The sequence below is a fragment of the Sitophilus oryzae genome, unplaced genomic scaffold (genome assembly GCF_002938485.1).
Source record: "Sitophilus oryzae breed Bouriz unplaced genomic scaffold, Soryzae_2.0 scaffold_1639_pilon_pilon, whole genome shotgun sequence".
NCBI classification, from domain to species: domain Eukaryota; kingdom Metazoa; phylum Arthropoda; class Insecta; order Coleoptera; family Curculionidae; genus Sitophilus; species Sitophilus oryzae.
The window spans coordinates 1,612,235-1,634,398 of NW_022146324.1; the positions used below are offsets into that span (position 1 = coordinate 1,612,235).

Here is a 22,164-nt window from a genome sequence, read left to right on the forward strand (position 1 = left end):
GCAAGTCTCGATCGCATGGTAAGTGGGTGTGCCCAGCGACAAGGAATCTATGTTCAATAGATTTATATACTTTAGTCCTTACTAGATGAAGCCATAATGCCATAATAGTCCAATTTTTATTTTGGCCCCCACAGTTATCAGTAAACACTATCAGGTGTTTGTTGGGAGTGGGAGGATGCTCCTTGATATATTTGAGAAGGCAGCTGGCTATTTCATCGGAGCCTCGTTTCGCCACATCTTCCGTCCACATATTCATATAACTTTTTCCAGTTTTACCGTCATAAATTCCTAAGTTATACATCCAGATTTTTCGTAAGTAGAAAGCTTTACCTACTGTAAGCTGAGGAATAGGCAAGGCTTGTTGTAAATCAAAGCATATAACTTCCAAGTTATTTTCATTTTTAGATCTTTGAATTTCATTCTTCATGTTTGTCTGCATCGCTTCTGCTCATCTTTGGTGTAGGTCTAAATTTGTTTTGATTTCCTTCAATTTGTTCTCATCACCTTTGTGGGTATTAAGCAAAGTATTATATTCATCACACGTTGCACACGTGTCGCTCTTAGGGAGTTTAAATCCGATGTTGTATTCAGAACAAAAGATTCTGCGATATCTATCTTCCTTTGCGGGAATAATGTTCCGTTCTTGACACCAAGGGATATAGTATTTTTTGTATAGAGAAGATATAGATATATCGTGATCAATATAGCATTTTTGTCGGTTACGTTCTCTACTATAATGACTACGATATTTCGGAATGGCCTTAATGTGGTCATGAATAGACTGGATAGTTTCTTCAGGTAACCTGTTTTTCCGATTCTTGTGTCTTCCGCGACCATCGCTCTTTGGTGTGTGAAGTCCTTGGTTTATCTGGGTACAGATATTATAAACTCGTCTTTTTGAATTTTGCAAACCATGGATAGATAAAAACTCTTGTTCACAAACTTCTTGGTCTTTTCCGTTGATTTTTACAAAGTACCTAAACGTAGTAGATCTTGAGGATGTCTGCCTTTTGGTTTTCTTTGGGTAGACTCGTTTTTTACCGAGATTCTTGATTGTGCGAAATAAATAAGCGTTTTATTTATCGAACGTTTGTAGGTCCCAAAATGATTGAAATATCACCATTTCTACTCCGTGTAGTAATTCTCTGCATTTCTTCTTGCAGCTACATGGTGGGCCCAAAGTTCTAAGTATTTGAGTCTTTCCTTTTGTAGTGGTATATCCATGTCCGAGATTTCGTCTATGTTGGGCTTTAACTTTCTTCCTGCATTCTGTGTTGATTTGTCTTTTCCTGGCGATCTTCTTTTTCTCCGGCGTTTCGATGAATCTTCTAGTAGCACGTCTACCCTGGATAAAAAAATAATACATTACCTTTTTATCAGTTGTTTTCACCAAAACTGAAATTGATAAATTTTTATGCAAAAAGGTAATAAGCCACAAGCCATCTGAAATAACCTAACCTAACCTCTTTCTATTCAAAAATCTTACGCCTTTTTTAGAATAAGAGTACGTTCCATAAACTCAGGTGGAAATAAATATTCAACGCATATTCCAAGTTGCAATAATTGAAATATTTTTAAGCTTTCAAAAATGTTCAAAATTTTAGTTAAAAACGTAACAAGCCACGTTATATTCTATTTACCTCTGAAGTGACAACACTGCTGTCATCGCTGCTGCTACTCGAATTAAAATAGTCGTTATCCCTTACACTATCATCCGTTTCACTCGAAATATCACTACTGTCGCTGTTTTCATCATAAATAAACAACTTTCGCTTAACCGCACTATCTCTGCCGGTCGCCATGATTCAAATGTGTGGCTTATTCCGTTCTTCCGTCAACATCAGACAGCATTCAGTCCTGACCGAAGAACGTCACTAGATAACTGTGGCGCCCAAATACCGTACTTTCTTCCTTGTGGCTTGTTACGTTCTTAAATCAATAAATCATAATATTAAATCAATTTCACTCATGCTGTGGCTTGTTACTATTTTCCCCCGAGGTCTTCATATATACTAATTAGTATTTAGTACTAATCAACCTGCATCGATCCACTCCCAAAAATCTTTCAAATCGGTATAAGTGAAAAACAGCACGATTTTGACCGGGTAAATCTTTAAAAATTTTCTAAACACAGTTTAAATTTTAAATGGAGCGATTATAGGGCTCCACTAGCTCTATCCGTAGAGGCCTCACTGGTCGTTTAACAAACTTACCGTTTCCGAGATATTTGCGCTCTTTGATTTTGGCAAAATTTTAACTTTAAACCGTTTTCTACGAGTCCTTATGAAAATAGGACGAAAAAAAAAGGCCATGGGAGTGCGCCATCACACGTCTATCCGACGGTGCATAAATGATTTCTTAAATTGAAGAATTTGGTAGATACCTTAAAAAAAGTTGAAAAATGGAAAATTTCTAAAAATAATTCCCGGTCAAAATCGAGATTTTCCCACTTATTCCGATTTGAAAGATTTTAGAGCGTGGATCGATGCAGATTGGTTAGTTAATTTTTTTTAGTATATTCAGTTTGTCAAAAAAGTACATATAAGGTAAGAAAAATAAAATAAAAACATTTTATCTTTGTTTGACTCTCTCCGTGTACCAAGTGAAAAAAGTGGAAAAAGTTAATAAATAAAAAAAAATTCAAATGGGTATATCTAGAAAAGCGACAATCTCTTCAACTTTTATTAAGTATGTCATATACCTATTTTTATTAGTTTGCGATTTATTCCAATTTTTTCTATTTTTCCCATATTTTTAATACAATTGCGCTATAACATAATAGTCGCAATGATAAAAAGTAATAATTATTACAATTTCATATCTGTTAAGCAAGTTAAAAACAAAATTTGAATTTTAGTTTAATTTGTTGTAATAAGTATAAATCGTAAAGATAATAGTTACAGATTTTCTTGAAATGAATTAGTCAATGTGACTGATATACACGGACGAGCCTAGAAAACCACATTTTTTGGTTCAGTACTATATATTATATTCGTATATACAGGGTTGTTCACCACATACGACACGGAGTATGTAAGCTAAACGATGAGATTTTTACAAATTGTAAGTTTGGGGTTCGTTGAAGGACTATTAGAGCTGCAATTTAAAAATATTTTTACAAGATACAGAGTGTCCCAAATAAATAAAAAATATCAAAGTTGTATTTTTTTAAATGGAACACCCTGTATATTATTAAATTTTTAGTTTCTACGATTAAAATAAAGGTAAATTTGATTAAGGTTTATTATACTTAAACCTTACCGTTTTTGAAATATTTTCAATTTTGTGAAATTGCAGTAAAAATTTTAAAGCTTCATTTCTCCAAGGGTATCAATGTTTTTAATACTAAATATTTAATGAAGTCTATTTATTGATCAGTTATTATGTTGCAATAATAAAAATAATACTACCTTATACAGAGTGTCTAAAAATTTATTTTAAATACTTATTAGCTTCAAACGGCAATAACTTCTTTAATTTAAATAGAATGCCCTGTATATTTTAGGAGAATCAGATGCACAATTAAATTGTCTATCAAATTGTATTATACCATTTTTTACCTATCCCTTCAAGTTTTCGTAGAAAATGCATTTTCTTATAATTTAGACCTCATTTATCAATATATCCATGGAATATTGACATTTTAGATTGTTTTTAAAGCAACAAATATACAAAATGTACAGACTAGTAATATTATCGTTTTTAGCAAAACGATAATATTACTAGCCCATTTGTAAGCAAAAAGAAAACTATTTAAATATTTATAAAAGAGTGTACCATTAATTAAATAAAACACCATTATTTCCGCCCATATACTAAATACTTAATAGTGTTCGTTAATAAATTATTATAAATAAATGTGGATTTGAGTCAGAAATCAATATAATAATAAGTTATCAAATTAAAGTCTCTGTTGTTATAAATAAGCATTTATTAAAAAATTAAATATCATTTTTAAGGTGTTACTTTTTATCACACTGTCTAATGCCCATACAAAATTCAGTTTTTTAGTATTTGGAGCAATTATTATTAATCAACGCAAACAGTCAGTTAATGTAGTTTGAATACTGGAATCATATTAATTGGTCCTCTTCAACAAATATTTAAACAGTTTTTTTATTTTTAATGAAATAAACGAATTATATCGACAATATTAGTATCTCTACTCTTTAAAAATTTGGTACATCTTTAAAAATAATCTAAAATGTCAATAGTCCATGGGTATATTGATAAATAAGTTCTAAATTACAAGAAAATGCATTTTCTACGGAAACTTAAAGAGATAGGTAAAAAATGGTATAATATAATTTGATAGACAATTAAATTTTGCATCTGATTCTCGTAAAATATACAGGGTGTTCCATTTAAATTAAACAATTTATTGCCGTTTGAAGTTAATAATTATTTAAAATAAATTTTTAGACGCAATGACTCTGGTTTTTTAAATTATTTAATCTGATTTTATTGTTCGCAACAATATTGATCAGCGTTAATTAACATTGAATAAAAAAATCGAGCCAATTGGAAGATTCAAATACGTAATATCCAGGTCAGCAATTTAATATGTATTTCACAAATTATTAGCTAATAAAGTGGCTACCCAAGCAGCATTTGGACGTCGGGACAACGTTGTGTCACGCGACCAAACGTCGGGGCGCAACGTCGGCACAACCTCGTGCCAACCCTAGTCTGCACTAGTTTGGAGAATAATTTTTGGGTCGAAACGACGTTGGATACCGACGTTGGCTAGAAGCCTAATTTAGTACAAACTGCAACGTTGTTTAAAGAACGTTGTTTAAAAAACGTTCTAAGTCGCGTTTTATCCTAAATTGGGATAATTATAGTAAAAATATTATTTTTATGATTTAGTTAGGGCAGTGAAGGAAAACAAAACAAAAGTATTTAAGTGTGGAGGATGTTTCAAGATCATAATTATTGAAACACTTTAACCGACTCTGTAACTCGTTACCCAAGGCAAAAAAGTTAAACGCAAACAACTTTATTGATAAATGTATTGTTTCTACTTTGAAAAATACTAATGGGCCTTAAAATTAAAGAAGTTTTAAAAATTTTCTTGAATTTTTTTTTAGTAAAATGAGAATAATTTATTCGCAGACGAAAAAAATGTTTCCGCGTGTTTTTTAGGGTCAAGTATTTCAAGTTAATGTATTCAAAGAGCAGAAATTGCTATTTTAGGAACGAAACATTTTCTTATTTAACAACATGGCGGCTTTCACTTTGTTGTTTTGGAGATTAAGATGGAGTAGTTCGAATCAGGGGGGTGACAGTGAAATAGGAAAATTGGAAACAGTCATTAGTGTCATTCCTGTCATCTCCTGACGACAAGTATGGCCGCCTAGACAAGGACAGCAATGTTTCTCTCTAACTATTGTCTAACTTCACAGTTTAGAATTGACAGATTTCAGAGACAACTTCAGATTTGTTCTATTTTCCATTTTAATTCTCTCCGTTTAGTTTTGTTTTGTAAATTCAATTTGATATTTCGGCAGAAATTTATAAATATAAAGGTAATAAAGCATATAAAATATATATTACATGAAAAATCCTGGAGAAAAAGACGTTTCTGCAGTACTAGGTATATCCCATGTATATTAAAAATAGGTAGTAAATAAACACTATTTCTGTATGTTTTAGATGCAAGAAAATTTTGTTATGTTTATGATCGGCGATTTTTTTGAAAATGGAAACAATTTACAGCAAGGTAAGATCATTTTTAACTATAGCCAACATTAGTTATCTCCAGTATGTGCGATTTATTGTCAATAATGCAATAAATCTGACTGATATAATCCGATTGTTATCCGACTAAAAGTCTCTTTTTGCTTCTTTTTGATTTATAAACCAGGTCTCTTTGGGAATAATGGACGCTTTTTTTAAACAGTATATTTGTATTTTATACCTACTGATATTTTTATTTGTTAATTTTAATATAAAAAAAATTGTTTTTCTGTTTTCAGGTTTTTGTATAAGGCTCCCGTTTTCATGTTCCTGCCCCCGTTTTCTGTCCCTGAAGGCTCTGAATACGTGTATTTATTTACAAATTACTGTAAGTCATGCTTATACCTTACTAATTTACGTTAAATTGCATATAATTAAGTAATTGCTGTTGAAATCATTCAATTCTTTTATTTTTTATATATATTTAGTCACGTTGTCTCATATTTCAAATAAATATGTTTGAATAAAATTTTGTTTTGTTTTATTTATGATAAGAAAGAGTACAAAATACATTTAAACTGAAAGAGGACCCGCCATTGAATAACCGGAAACGGAAATAAATACGAAGCCATCATGTCAACCTGTCAATTGGAAAATTAGTTCTCCAGACGACAACGAAGGCTTTCGGTGGCGTATCGTGTTTCCACGATTTAACACAGAGTTGACACTTCTTTCTAGTTAATTATTTTATGGTTCGAATAGTCTTAACAGGTAGTATACTAGTCGCAAGATTGCCTAATTTAGTCATCCTAGAGTCTAGCTTGTGTCGCCCTCTATAATCTAAATAAACGAGGGAGTGGATAAACTATCGGTAATATATGTCGATGTATTTTTTATAAAATTTAGTTTTATATGTACCTTTCTTATGTCCCATTTTAATTAAGTTTTTTGTTTATAAAAACAAAAACAGCACTGAACTGTCTGACTGAACAGAACAATGAAGTGAAAACTTAAGATTTAAGGTTATGGTTCAATACACTTGCGAAAAGGTAGTGACTCGACGTCCTACCAACGTAATTATAAGGAAATCTAAACAACGTTGGAATTAGTAAAACAGACGACGTTTGCATAACGTTGGAATAGGTCCTGAAACTGACGTCGGAAAACTCTATATTGTCCAACGTTGTAACTACGTGGTCCAAATCACCTAAAGATCACTTAAGCAAAAAAGGTTACAAGACAACGTTTATTCGACGTCGCAGAAGCTTCTACTTTGCTGTAGTACTAGTCCAACGTCGGCACAACGTTATAAAAACGTTTAAATTTATTTTAATACCCAAGGTAGGGAGCTAACTATTTTTTGTAACTAATCCAACGTTGTGTTTAGTAAACATGTGGTCGCAAGTCGTGAAAATGCTACTTGGGTATGAGAATGTGCAATTAGTTTTTTGATTTTCTAAAAAGTAACGACAGGAAAAAATAAAACTGATTTTCGAAAAAATCCGTTTTTTCCAAAAAACTCAGTAATCCTTGAAATTTTTAAAACTTTTTTCATGGAATCTTGATGAACATCCCAAAGCGCAACTTTGCCTCAATTTAACCACGTTCGTATCTATTACGGTTACCGAGATACCAATGCTCGAATTTGTAGCACCCTATATAATATTCTTATAATATGTAAGAATGTAATAAACAAGGGTTTTACCTATCTATGCACATCTGCGCAATTGTTGTCAATCGTCTAATTTAAATAGAGCCGATATAAAGTAAATACCGTATGATTGAAAAAACGGCGTCAGCGATGGCTATAAAATGAAGATCGCTGTCATTTTATACGTAAAATTATATAGGGAATGTTATCGATCGTCACTTCCAAGCCAACTGGACGCCGTTTTTTTTATTATACGATACAATATGATCGGAAAATAAACGGCGTCAGCGATGACTAGGAAACAAAGATCGCTGGCATTTTATATGTAAAATTATACCGTATGATCGAGAAAAAACGGCGTCCAGTTGGCTGGGAAATGAAGATCGCTGTCATTTTATATGTAAATTTATATGGGAAATGTCATCGATCGTCATTTCCCAGCCAACTGGACGCCATTTTTTTTCGATCATACGGTATATGGGTTTGGTGTTCATTTCCGAACTAACTGAACCCCTTTTGTTTCGATCACATGGTATTATAATAAATAATCTAACAATATATTTGTAAAAAATCGCTTTATTTAGTAAGATTTTATGAATTAGAATGTACAAAATAAATAAATAATTGATCTATAATAAATAATATATTTCTGGATGCCAGACGCAGTCTTTAAAATTGTTGCATTGTTGCAAAAAGTTGCTTTCACGTCATAACCGACCTCTATATACAGTGTGTCCCTAAATTAATATTTCCTAAAATAATATTTCAACGATTTTATGACGTACTAGCAATTTTATTTGACGTTTCCTAAATCCGCATAAGTTTAATCACTACTGAGTTCTGTTTCTCAATAACAATTTTCTTATTAAAAAGAACAAAATTATGACAAATAAAACCGACGCTACGGCAACTAATCCATCGGCAATTCCGTTTGCCAGTGTGACCTTCTTAAATAGCTGATTATTTAACAAGTCTACGTATTCCTCTGGTAGATCTACACTTTCTTCTAGCCATAAAAATGGAAATACCGTTTCGACCATATTATCTGGAGTTATTGACGTTAACAGAGGTACCTTGTGTAATATGGAATTAAGCTGAATCCTTTTTCGAGCTTGTAAAGGCGTCCCGGTATTCTAAAAATTGAATAAAAAGAAACATTACTCTTTAAATGATTATGGTGAATGTGCCGATTTTCTTGACAAACATTGAAAATCGTGTATTTCTGGTTGCAGAATATTAAGAGGTTGCAGACTATTAAATATTAGAGGATAATGTAGTTATAGAAAATTGTTTGAAAATAGGTATTTACCGGTTCTAGAAGCAAATATATTCCATGTAAGGTTTCATTTGGTTTCAAGTCCTCAAAATTATCTAAATATTTTTGATCTGCATTTAAATAATGGGGCATTGAAGCTACTATCGGAGATCCTGAAAAAAACGGTTTCAAGTATACAGTACTCTAATAATATTTACAACGAAGTATTTACCTATGCAGTGTTTAAAATCAAAAACTCCATCCAAATAGCAATTTTCATTGCCTTGGGCATCTTTTGTCGATTTCGTACAGAAACAATCATTTTCGGGATTTGGCGTAGAACTTCTGAATAATGTCGAAGGCGCCTCATATCTAAATGCTTGAATCCCGTTATATCTCGCATCAGAATTCTTGTATTCTAATTTTACTGATCTGCAAATTAAAATCAAATTATTATTCACCTTTATAAATATTCAAAATATAAAACTTGTATAAAACATATACAAATGATTGTACAAATGGTATAAAAAAATTCAAATCATTTTGGTCAACTATGTGTCTAGTCGACCGCTAAACGGATAAATAAAATAAATTAATCGTCCGAGGAGTTATCGCCGTCGAAAAAATGTATTCATGTGTATGAGCCTTGTATGAGCTGATATGAGCACAGTATGAGCTGTCATGTGCTTCTCTGCCTGATTATAAACTATAACTCAAACGTCTCATTCTTGGAAAAATATTTTTTTTAATAGAATCAACGTCAGCAGTTTTAAACAGTAATATAAGGTATAATAAACCGTTTAAGTGGTTTAAAATTTAAATTATTTTGCTTTTAGAAATAACAACTGGTTGCAGTTCATGCAGCACTGAGTGAATGTGTAAACAACAATGATTTTAAATAAATAAGAGTAAATTAGCATTCACGTAAAAAAATCAATTAAATATTTTTGTTTTCATAACTTGAAAATTTAACTGAAAACTGATTAATTTTTTAAAAATATGTTGATTTAACAAAGATGGGTAAATATAAAATAGTATTAGCATTTATTAATGTATTATTAATTATTAATGTAAAAAATTAAAAATTCAATCTCAGATTCTTAAGTAAAAACGGAACGATTAGTTTATTTTATTCATCCGTTTACCGGATTGCTAACAACTAACAACAGCTTTAAATTTTGCTGTCAACTGTCACTTTTTTGGCGGCTTTTTTACCATAACCACAAACCACAATTTTTGTACTTTCAAAAGTGCTTCAAAATGCCGCCGAAAAAGAATCCTAAAACTACGAATAATTCTGATAATACTAATGAAATCGTATCGAAAACAAAACAAGCAAATGGAGTTGTTAGTGACCAGGTACCTACAAGAGTCTTAAGACCACGAAAAGCTCCAACGGAAGTCAAATCGAAATTATTCCCAAAATTAAAGCAGGGTAAAGGCAAAGCCGACAAGCCTTCAGGTACAAAATCCGTTAAATCTAAAGAACAGAAAACCAAAAATAAAAAAACACCTTCAGAGAAAATTGAAGAGGAAGAAGGAGAACCTCAAAGCAAACGTAGTAAAGGTAATGAGCTAGAACTAGAACCATCTGAAGATCATCTTAAAGCAGAGTCAATTTATGACTTCACGGCTAAAGATATAACAGGAAAAGAAGTATCACTTGATAAATACAAGGGTCATGTATGTGTTATTGTTAATGTAGCATCTCGATGTGGGCATACATCTTCAAATTATAAAGAATTTGTACAGCTTTATGATAAGTATAGTGACAGCAAAGGACTGAAAATATTAGCTTTTCCTTGTAATCAGTTTGGTAGACAGGAGCCTGGGGATAACGATAAAATATGTGAATTTGCCAAGAAGAAAGATGTAAAGTTTGATATGTTTGAGAAAATCGAAGTGAACGGTGATAACGCTCATCCTTTATGGAAATACTTAAAAATGCAGAAAGAAGGACCCAAGGGAGAAGATATTGACTGGAACTTTACAAAGTTTCTCATCGATAAGCAGGGACAAGTAGTAGAGAGGTTTAAGTCTGCTGTTAAACCACTTGCTTTACTAAAACATTTAGAAGAACTTTGGTAAAATTAGTTCTTGGGCATAACTTTCTAAGTTACCAAGGTATATTTTGTTTTTATTAGCTTTTTGTTCAACTATACCTGGTTCAGATATAAACTATTTATGTATTATTTGTAATTTACATTAATTTGCCTTATGTAGTTTATAATGTGGTTTTATAGTTTCCCATTAAAATTGTACAATTTGTATGGTAATAAAGTAATTTGAACAATTACAATGTTTGTAATAAATATTGATTTTATGTTTTAATTAAATAGACGGTATGAAATTGTAATCAAGTGTGTCGTCAGGTCTCGTGTTTATTTTTGTAATGACGAGCGTAGAGATGGGCAAAAGTAACCGGTTTTTTGAATAACCGGTATTTTCCTCTAAAATAACCGGTTATTTAAAGGTATTTTTTTTTCACCAATTAACCTAATAACCTTGCATTACCTTCAATAACCTATAGGCGGTTATTTTTAAAAAATCGTGCTTGTATAAAACAAGTAACAATTAAATATTAGCTGTTTGAATCGTAAATTTCGAAGAAGCGAACGGCACGGATCTTCCCGATATTACGACGATAACGGGAGATCCCGCTCCCAAATAGAGGTGGGTTGTGAAATCGCAGTCCGCTACTTTGTCACAGCTCCACCAACGTCGCAGTATGTGACTGCTCCAGTTACAAGAAAATCGCAGTGACATTTCGGAGCAGTTTACAAGTTTAGGACATCTGCGCTCGTGAGTAGCAATACAGTGCCTTCTATTAAAAGATCAGCCTGCGGGCGAGATTTATGACGTCACGCTAGTTAGATATAACGGATTAATAAATATGTTGTAGAATACATGGAAAACATAATTATTCCTCAGATTTTTGGTTTGTATTTTAAAAATGATATAGTTTAAATGAAATATACATAATATACAGTTAAGTTTCACCCACGTTTCACCGTAAATATATTTTATTTGTAGTTTGAAGTCTCTCTTGAAGCTTAGACTAAGAATACAAAATTGAAGTTCAAGTAATGAATGAAGATAATCTTTCATTATTTATTCATTTTAATCTCTTTATTTTTCTTTGGTATTTGATTAAAATAAATTGGTTGTAGATTGTAGAACTTGTGAGTTGTGTGGTTTATTTGAACGTTAAGTAATTACTAGTTTTAATATCATATCCATGTCTAGTCAAAAAAGTGAGGTTAGCATTTTTATTTAAACTCATTTTGTACATATACATACTTACATTGCTACAATCTCTATTTAATCATGCGATTTAACTAAGTTTATTATCTAAATTTAAGTAGACCTATAGAGTGTAGAGGTAAGTAAACCTATAGGAAAACTAAATATTTAGTTTTGCTAGGTTAGGTTATTTGAATAACCGGTTAATTTGTGTCGGTTAATTTTGTTAAGTTATTATTTTTTAAAGATAATTCCGGTTAACCTATAACCGGTTTTTTACCAATAACCGCCCATCTCTAGACGAGCGGCGCGCGAATACATAACCTCAAATAACAATAATGACAGTCATTACAGCTTTCAATACTTTTCCATTTTAAAACAAATAAATTAATGTTTTTACCGATAATTAGGCTAGTCACGAACACAGTCAAGTCAGTTCGTTCTCTAGCAACGGTCACGTCAACCGCTTTTGCGATGTCAAACCCGGAAAATTGGAAAGAAGCAAAGTCGATTTATGAATTTTCCGCTCAAGATATCAAGGGAAATGAGGTCCCCTTGGAAAAATACAAAGGACACGTTTGTATAATCGTAAATGTAGCGTCCCAGTGTGGATATACGAAGAACAATTACGCCGAACTGGTCGAATTATTTGACCAGTACAATGAATCGAAGGGTCTCCAAATTTTAGGTTTGTATTTTTATTTTCTGTAATATACAGTAATTAAAATTTATTTTTTAGCGTTTCCCTGCAATCAATTTGGCGGACAAGAGCCAGGCACTAATGAGGAGATTTGCCAATTTGTCGCCCAAAAGAATGTCAAGTTTGATATGTTCGATAAAATTAATGTTAATGGTGATGATGCGCATCCTCTGTTCAAGTATTTGAAACACAAACAAGGCGGCACTCTGGGTAATTTTATAAAGTGGAATTTTACCAAATTTATTATCGATAAAAATGGGCAACCTGTGGAGAGGCATGGTCCAAGCACAAATCCAAAGGATCTAGTGAAATCATTGGAAAAATATTGGTAGTTTATAATTTATTATATGAACACCTATAACTATTTTATCATTAATAATATGTACTCCTGTAATTTGTATGTAGATGTGATTTTAGATTAATTAAATACAAAATATAATAATATATACCTACTCTACAATGGCTTAATATTCTTTTATTTAATAGTTTGGTGTACTCAAAGTTAGCATAATAAAGTTTTAATAATAAAGACAATTTGAATATATTATTTGGCTATAAATTCGTGAAAAATTTAAATTAAATTCAATTATCAGTTAAAATTTAAAGGAATGAAATATTTTAGAATATTATATATATTTATGAGTCTAATTGATATTTTTTTGTTTATTTAATATTTGCTAATTTCAACAAAACGTTTGCTTTTCAACAAAACGTTTTATTTCAAAATGTTCTAATTTTTTTCTTTACCCTTGACATGTACTATTATACCGTATGATAAAAAAAAAACGACGTCCAGTTGGCTTGGAAATGACGATCGATGGCATTCCTCATGTAATTTTACATATAAAATGATAGCGATCTTCATTTCATAGCCATCACTAACTTTTTTTTTCGATCATATTGTATTAACATCTGTTTTTTTTGTCAGTAACTGGCATTTGTTACAATTATTCTGAAGTACCTCTGGGTTGCTCTGGGTACGCTACTGGACTTTGCCTATAATTAATCTGGTTAATAAGGCCAAATTAGCCTCTTATAAAACGTTTATAAATATATTGCGCGATCGGTGTATACGTCGGATAAAGGCAAATAAAAACTCGAAAATGTTTAAAAACAAAAAAAGTTTGAGAGGGTTTCGCTAGATATGTTGGATGTTCTGATGATGTGGAAAGGTAATAAAATGATAAAAACGCTGCTGAGACTCAAAATGTTGATCTAATAACTCTTTTGCGTTTAAACCAGAGAGTAGGTATATCTACAGGGTGTGTCAAATTGGGCGCTTTTAAAGGGAAACACCCTTTTCTATAGGAGATAGGCGAAAACTAACGGCGGCCAACGTCTGGGACCTTGCTTAGCTATTCAATTATTCTGAAAATTGGGTGCAATTTGAGTGATAATTTTAGCGTTGCGATGTAATGCTTCGTTTTGCTGGAAAATATGTTTTCGAGTTCCATTAGGGGCAGATCACCAATGGCGAGCTTTTAAAAATTCTGTATTTCGAAGGGGACTATAACAAAATATCAAGAGTGCTAATTTAAAAAAATACTTAAACCATTATAAATTCTACGTAAAAATGTGCTTTGGAAATGTTTTCATAAAAATACAAAATTTTCCATAGCAAAAAATTATTGTTAACAATGCACATTTTTGAAATACACCCGGTAATGCCCGGTAACTCATAAACGATAACAGATATAGATGTGCGGTTTTCACCATCATCTTTTTGATAAAAATTAAGCACCAAACACCGATATTAATTTTCGTCTATCTCCTATAGAAAAGTGTGCCGTGTTTCCTATTAAAAGCCTCCAATTTGACCCACCCTGTACATTAAACTAATACTCCAAAAGTTTTTTTTAAAAGACATTTTTAGAAAGATTTATTTTTAAATAATTTTGTGAGTCACATGTTTTTTTCTCTATTTGCAGCCATTCTTTTAGTGTCGTAACCATAGAGCACAGCCGTAAGCATGGTAGATTAAAAAATTATACCGTGGGTAAATTTGCAGTGAACAGGCAGTTGTACAAAGTTTTCTAAAATATAAAGGAAAATTTTTAAAAAATGCACGATTTTCAAGGCAGGGATCGAGCGTTCCCTGAAAGCGCCAGAGTACCTAATATCGCGCTTTTGATAACTGTCTGCCGCTGATTTAGCCACGATATTTTGTCTGCTCTTTTGCATACGGCTTTTAAAATGAATAAATATGACATACCACAAATCGGCATGCATGTGAACCATATTTTTTTTCCAAAATTTCATGCCTCTTTCGCGTTGTCTACCAGCATTTTAGCGACAAGAAAAATGCCTGCCAACAATTTTTCACGTTCCTTAATAATAAATAAAAGCTATTTTCGCAATTATAACTCGTGTACCTTATAATACTTTTAGTGTCAAAATTTCACCCTTTCGATTGGCCGCCCCCGCTTTAAGCCCCGGGATCGCGCTGGCACACATGACTATTTCATAATGGCTACACATAAGGAGACTTCACAAGAAAAATTAGCCATGTAACGATGATAAGGTTTTTTTATGTATCCAGCTCTTAGACTATGATACCGGGTAAATTCCAATTTAGGTAGCTTTTATCGTAATTTAGAAATTGTTCTTTATTTCTAGAAAATGTTAAATATTATGTCAAAAACCTTACATTTTAGTCATGTACTTCTCTTATAAAACTCACCTTTATTTTTCTACCAGAATCTGAGAATCAATTAATATATAGGGTGTTCCATTACAAAAAACACAACTTTGATACGTAACTTTTTTAGGGGGCATCCTGTCGAACTCTATATTTTTAAAAAGTGCTCTGAATTAACATACATATGCTCACAAAATTTCATTTCAATACAAACTGTCGTTCTCCTTGGAACCTCCACGGCGTATGAGAGGCACCACCCTGTATATTATCGATAGTAGAATAAATCAGTGGTTTCTATTTTATGTTTTATTAGAATGGTTATAATCAATATAGGGCTACTGATACCGAGTTACAAAAATAAGGTAGTCAGTCCTGTAACGATAGTGAATTAAAATTAATAAACAAGCACAATTGTCACTATCAGATAATATCTCGCTGGACAGGGTATATGATATACAGGGTGGCCCATCGAAAACGTTCCGGAAGTCATAACGGCCAGGGTATTCTTTTTTTCAAAAAATTAAAAAACACGTCAATTTTGTTTGTGAGGGGGACAACTTTTGCCCCAAAAATGATTGCGAAATCTTCAACCCTCTGAGCGGGGGTGTCATCCCCCAACTTTTTTCAAATGGGGAGGGGGGTAAAGTGGCGCCGCCATGAAAAGAGCTTTCTATTCTCTATATTTGCCCGCCTCGTTTTTGAAAATCGGTCGAGTCATTGAGGAAATATGAAGGATTGAAATTTGAAAAGTTTATTTAAACATTTATCAGAGTAAATGATAAGGATAAATTCCTTCAACCAATTTGCTGTTTTTTCTTATTATTTCTAGATGTTTACGCATTTTTTCACTTGCCACAAGGTTGAACGATCAGGTGCGGCAGTTGCTAGATAGCTGTTCTGTGACTTGTGCGTTGAAGTTCTTCTCAATATCGTTAAACTGACCCACAATAGAATTTTCAAAAATACCAGCCCACACGTTCAATTTCTAAGGGTTTTGTGTGTGCACGTTGTGAAAAACCCTGGGGTTGTCTTCAGCCCAGTAACGACAGTTGTGCTGATTAACTACATCGTTCAAAAAGAAAGTACACTCATCCAAAAAACACACATTAAATAGCAAATTATTATGATTCGCTACTCGTTCACTCATAGTTTCACAAAATTGCAAGCGACGATCAAAATCGTCTTAGTTGAGTTCTTGTACCAACTGAATTTTGTACGGGTGGGTGTTTTATTAATATCCTTTGGACACTTGTACGATTCACGCCGGTCTCATTGGCTAATTTTCTTGTACTCACCGTACTAACCATGGCAACTTGGCCCAATACGAATACCTCCATAGCTTCTGTAATATGTTATGGTCTTGAAATAAAACTATACTAGTTAGTAGTATTCCGTCTTACCAAATAACAATAAAAGGGAGTTACAACAATTAGAAAATGTGCAGATATATTCGTGCCTACGTGACCAACTAGTATCTAGCTACAGATGACTGTTTTGCTTCTATTGTCAACTAGAGAGCTACTGAACTTAAATGATAGGGACATGTCACCTCTTATCACACATCTCCCCCATCATAAATCTAGTTTTTGAGGTTTTCTTACAACCCTACCAGATCTTGTTTTAGGAATCAGCTGTTTAGTTATACTAGGACATTTATCAAGTTCAATTTCTAGATCAGCTTCAGGTAATCCTTCCACAAGTTCTGCTGGTTGTTCGACATTCTTTAAATTACTATTACTAGTAGAGCATTCATAAAGAGGTGGAACATTAGGAACAAACTTATTTGTGCTTTCCTTTAAATCGATTCTATTTCTTCTAACAACATTATTTTCACTATCTTTGATTAAATACGATCTTGGAGTGGAGTGCTCACAAATAACTTGACCTGGTTCCCACTTCTTCTTTACATGATTATATACATTAATATCTGCATTAGGACAAATCGGTTTTAAATCTTTAGCCTGTCTATTGTAATATTTCTTATAACAATTTTGCCTTTCTTGTAGTTTTTCATAAACATTTTGACACAATTTTGGTTTTAAAAATTCATTATTACTAGGTAATTTAGTTTTACAATTACGGCTCATAAGTAATTGTGCAGGACTATAATCAATATATTTGAGAGGGGAGTTCCGATACTGTAACAATGCTATATCAAGGCCATCACTTTTGCCTTCGCTTTTTTTAATTATATTTTTCGCAATACCTACTCCTCTTTCAGCAAGACCGTTTGAGCGAGGATAATTAGGACTTCTTGTTACAACTTCAAAATTCCACTCTCTAGCAAATGATTTAAATTCACAACTGTTAAAAGGAACATTATCAGAAATTACACAATCTGGCGAACCATGAGTAGAAAATACTCTTCTTAAAACTAAAATTACAGATTTTGCGGATTTGTCTTTAATAGGTAATACTTCAAGCCAATTAGAGAATGAATCAAATGCTATTAGAAAACTCTGATTATTAAAAGTAAAAATATCTAAGCCAATTCTTTCCCACGGTCGACTTGAAATAGGATACAGCATTAATGTTTCTTTCTGATGTCGTTTAGCATAAGTTTCACAAATTCTACAATCTTTTATAAATGATTCAATATCATAAGTCATTCTAGGCCAATAAAATATTTGACGTGCTCGCGATTTTGTTTTTTCGATACCAAAATGACCTTCATGTAATAATTTTAGCATTTCTTTACGAAGTTCTTGAGGAACAACTATTTTGTTGTCTAAAAATAATAAACTATCTGAAACAAAAAGTTTGTCTCTTAAATGAAAATACTTCCAAATATTTAGAGGAACTTTCTTTTTCTGTTCTGGCCATGTATTTTCACAATATTTGATTACTAACTGTAGGTCTTTATCATTACTTAAAGCATTTTTAAACTGACATTTCCTAGTTTCAGACATAGGAAGATACTTATTAATACAGTGTATAACATAATCAAATTCTCTGTCTGATTTTAATCCTGTATCAAGAAGAAAAGCACGTGATAGGGTATCTGCGATAAACAAATATTTACCTGGCTTATATGACACACTTAATTTATAATTTAATAAACGTAAACGCATTCTTTGTAATCTTGGTGTTATTGATGCCAAATCTTTACAAAAAATTGCTTCTAGAGGCTTATGATCAGTGTTGACTTTTACGTCCAGACCATAAACAAAAAAATGAAATTTCTGTATACTAAAAACAATTGCCAACATTTCTTTTTCAATCTGGGCATATTTTTTCTCAGCTGAACTCAAGCTTCTAGACGCAAATGCAATAGGGTGTCCATCTTGGAGTAAACAGGCTCCTAACCCGTCTTTCGATGCATCAGTCTCAATTTCTACATTTTTACTTGGATCAAAGAATGACAATATTAGAGCTGATGTTAAAAGGTGTTTTAACTCATTTAATGATTTCTCATGAATATCTAGCCAGTTAAACTCATTTTCAATTTTAGTTAAATCTCTTAAGGAGGAAGTAATTTTAGACATATTAGGCACAAACTTGCCTAAAAACTTGGCCATTCCTAAAATTCTTAATAAGTCTGATTTACTTTCTGGCCTTGGCAATTTTAATATGGCTTCTACATAATTTTGATTTAATTTTATGCCATCTTTAGAATAAATTTGACCCATAAATTTAACCGATTTACACTTAAACTGTATTTTATTTCTATTAAATTTAATACCATAACTGAGAGCTCTTTCCAATACCAAGTGCAAATTTTTATCATGCTCTTTCTCATTTTTTTCCTGTGACAATTATATCATCAAAATATAATCCAATACCATCAATGTCACCAAATATTTCATAATTTTTCTTTTGAAACACTTCTGGTGCGGAGCACAATCCAAAAGGTAAACGACAATATTTGTACCTACCAAATGGAGTAGCAAAAGTGCAATAATCTGAACTTTCTTCATCTATCTTTACTTGTAGATATCCATCTTTCATATCTAACACAGTAAAAAACTCTCTGTTACATAAGGTAGCAGCGATTTCATCTGCAGTTGGGATTGAAAATACTCTCTTTGAATTGCTTTATTTAAATACTTAGGATCTAAACAAAGACGCAAATCACCATTTGTTTTTTCCACAATCACAAGTGCATTCACCCACTCAGTAGGCTTATCAACTTTACAAATGACACCTTGTTTCTCAAGCTCATTTAACTTACTTTTTAGTCTATCTCGTAAAATATGAGGAATCCTTCTGAGCGGTTGCACATGCGGTACAAAATCTTTCTTTAATGTAATATGATGTTCTGTTGGATATTTACCCAACCCATTAAAAACACTAGGATATTTATTTAACCAACATAAGTTTGCTTTTACGGACCCGATTGACTGTATACCATCAACAAAATACTCATCACTTGTGTCATCATCTTCAGTATTCACCTTGCAACTACATGCTTCAACTTCATGAACTTTTTTCTCCTTGGTTTTGTTGTTTCTTTCTGGTCTGACTTCTTTTTCCTACACACAGCAGCAAAATGATTCCGACCTTGGCATTTTGCACATGTTTTCCCATATGCAGGACATTTACCAGACTTGCCATGTTTGTACCCACAAAAGTTACATGGTTTCTTATTGTTTTCTTGATCACTATTTTTCTGTACAGCATCCACTTGACTTTCATTTCTTAATATTTTTTGACTGCGATTTACTTGACTCGGTTGCTCTGCAAACATCTACTGCTTTTTCTAAAGTAAGTTTTGGTTCTCGTAACAATCTCTCTTGTATTACTTTGTCCAGTATTCCCATTACAATTCTGTCCCTTATCATGTCATCATGATCCTTGTATTGTGTTGTCTTAATAGCTTTTCTTAATTCTGTTAAGAGATTATCAAAATTCTGACCTTCTTTTTGGCATATACTGTTAAATTTGTACCTCTCAAACGTGATATTTGTTTTTGGTGAACAGTATTCATGAAACTTCTCTCTGATTTTATCTAACTTTTTCTCGTCTCCATTTTCAAAACTGAAACTATTAAATAATTCTAGTCCTTCGTCACCTATCAGATTTAAAAAGACTGCCACTTTCTTATTTCGACTCTAGATCTGTCGCTGTTGAAAATATATCAAATTTTTGGCTGAATCTCTTCCAGTTCTCTGCAACATTTCCATCTAAGACTAGGGGTTCTGGGGGTTTGAACAAGTTTTCCATTTTTTTACAATTTTCTTCTTAATTGTTTTTCTAGCGGAATTTTTACCCGTACCAGCCTGACACCATGTAATATGTTATGGTCTTGAAATAAAACTATACTAGTTAGTAGTATTCCGTGTTACCAAATAACAATAAATGGGAGTTACAACAATTAGAAAATGTGCAGATATATTCGTGCCTACGTGACCAACTAGTATCTAGCTACAGATGACTGTTTTGCGTCTATTGTCAACTAGAGAGCTACTGCACTTAAATGATAGGGACATGTCACCTCTTATCCCACAGCTTCATTTACTACAGGATTTTCCCTCTGCCTCTTTTATTCATAACGGAACCAGTTTCGCGAAATTCTGCTACTAACTTGCGATCAATTTTACTATAAAGGTGGTTGTCAGGATGGCGTTCATTGAATATCTGCGCAACCCTATTGCCACATTCATTATTTTTAAAATAAAGTTCGATTATTTCCACTTTTTCAGAGAAAAACAGCAAATTGGTCGACGGAATTTATCCTTATCATTTACTCTGATAAATGTTTAAATAAACTTTTCAAATTTCAATCCTTCATATTTCCTCAATGACTCGACCGATTTTCAAAAACGAGGCGGGGAAATATAGAGAATAGAAAGCTCTTTTCATTGCGACGCCACTTGTTTATAGGGTTGAAGATTTTGCCATCATTTTTGGGACAAAAGTTGTCCCCCTCACAAACAAAATTGACGTGTTTTTGAATTTTCTGAAAAAACAAATACTCTGGCCGTTATGCCTTGCGGAACGTTTTCGATGGGCCACCCTGTATCTATTATAATAATCTGTCTTACCTACAAATATCCGTGCTGTAAATATATAAGTCTTCGTAATTATGTAGAAATGGTCTGTATATTGTAGAATCGCTTCCATTAACGCGATTGCAGGAGTCGTTGTTGATGGAGTATCTTGTACCCCATTTATCTATTTTGGGTTTGGAGTTCCATCTTATAATGTTTCCTAATTCCTCTATGTTCGATCTTCCTCGGTTAATTGTGTAGATACCATCGGGTATTTCCTTTTTGTAACCACTTCTTTTCTACAAACAAATAGTGTTTTAATAATTTAGCCCAAGAAAATAGGTTTTTAAATACGAAGTTTTGGTAAAAACTTGAATTTTTGATATAAGTTACTTGGAAAGATCTAAAAACGAATTGTGAAAGATTTTTTTTTAATTCACCCCCAAGAAGGGGTGAAATTTTACATAGAAATCAAATTTTACATAGAAATGATCTCTATATGGAAATCGCAAAACAATTTCCAATGCACGTGATTAACTTTGAGTGACAAGCGATGGCGACAGCGCTGCCAGATCGTGATAGATTTATGAGATGAATCTTATTTTAAAATTGACAAACAACATACCTATTTATTATATCATTTTTTAAAGAGTTTTACGTTTTATTTTTAATTTAATAACTAATATTTTAGTGATTAATTGTTTTATTTGTTTTATAGCTTATTTTACTTATTACATATTGGCAAAATCTAGTCCATTATGAATGAAGATTATTTTAAGCGATAATATGGGTTATTTATTTATTGATGTATACAAAAAAACTGTTTGTGCTTAAAAGTGCAATTTTTAAAAAAAGATTATGAAAATAGTCAAAAAGAAATTAGAATTAAGCTTAATTTTCATGCATCCGTTGTCCGACGATACGATGATACGATTTTAATTATTAATTTTATTGGTTGAATTTAAAGGCTTCGATTGGTTAACCGTTTCTAACCAATCGAAGTCTTTAAATTCAACCAATAAAATTAATATCGGACCATCGTATCAACGGATAACGGACGCATGAAAA

At 32.3% G+C, this 22,164-nt stretch overlaps 3 protein-coding genes across 3 annotated transcripts in view; 2 read left to right on the forward strand and 1 right to left on the reverse strand.

The window, feature by feature from the left end:
* Window positions 1–7,888: 7,888 nt before the first annotated feature.
* Window positions 7,889–22,164, reverse strand: part of LOC115880648 (sensory neuron membrane protein 2-like) — a 46,249-nt gene continuing 31,973 nt past the window's right edge. The window contains exons 5-8 of the mRNA XM_030897928.1: window positions 21,151–21,395; window positions 8,818–9,017; window positions 8,640–8,758; window positions 7,889–8,463 (exon numbers count right to left, since the gene is read on the reverse strand). Coding sequence (XP_030753788.1) covers window positions 8,161–8,463; window positions 8,640–8,758; window positions 8,818–9,017; window positions 21,151–21,395 — 867 coding nt within the window. The 3' untranslated portion in view covers window positions 7,889–8,160. The remainder of the gene's footprint in view (window positions 8,464–8,639; window positions 8,759–8,817; window positions 9,018–21,150; window positions 21,396–22,164) is intronic.
* On the forward strand, window positions 9,764–10,878 carry LOC115880649 (probable phospholipid hydroperoxide glutathione peroxidase). Its single transcript, XM_030897929.1, has one exon. It carries the CDS (start codon window positions 9,846–9,848, stop codon window positions 10,671–10,673), a length of 828 nt encoding a protein of 275 aa, XP_030753789.1. The 5' UTR covers window positions 9,764–9,845; the 3' UTR covers window positions 10,674–10,878.
* On the forward strand, window positions 12,129–12,993 carry LOC115880650 (probable phospholipid hydroperoxide glutathione peroxidase). Its single transcript, XM_030897930.1, has 2 exons — window positions 12,129–12,516; window positions 12,568–12,993. Exons 1-2 carry the CDS (start codon window positions 12,219–12,221, stop codon window positions 12,858–12,860), a joined length of 591 nt encoding a protein of 196 aa, XP_030753790.1. The 5' UTR covers window positions 12,129–12,218; the 3' UTR covers window positions 12,861–12,993.

Excerpts from the sequence above, each read along its gene's own strand:
- LOC115880649 (XM_030897929.1), top strand. The coding sequence starts at position 9,846 with ATGCCGCCGAAAAAGAATCCTAAAACTACGAATAATTCTGATAATACT.
- LOC115880650 (XM_030897930.1), top strand. The coding sequence starts at position 12,219 with ATGTTTTTACCGATAATTAGGCTAGTCACGAACACAGTCAAGTCAGTT. Across the intron at positions 12,517-12,567 it reads GAAGGGTCTCCAAATTTTAG|CGTTTCCCTGCAATCAATTT; the intron begins GTTTGTATTTTT and ends TTTATTTTTTAG.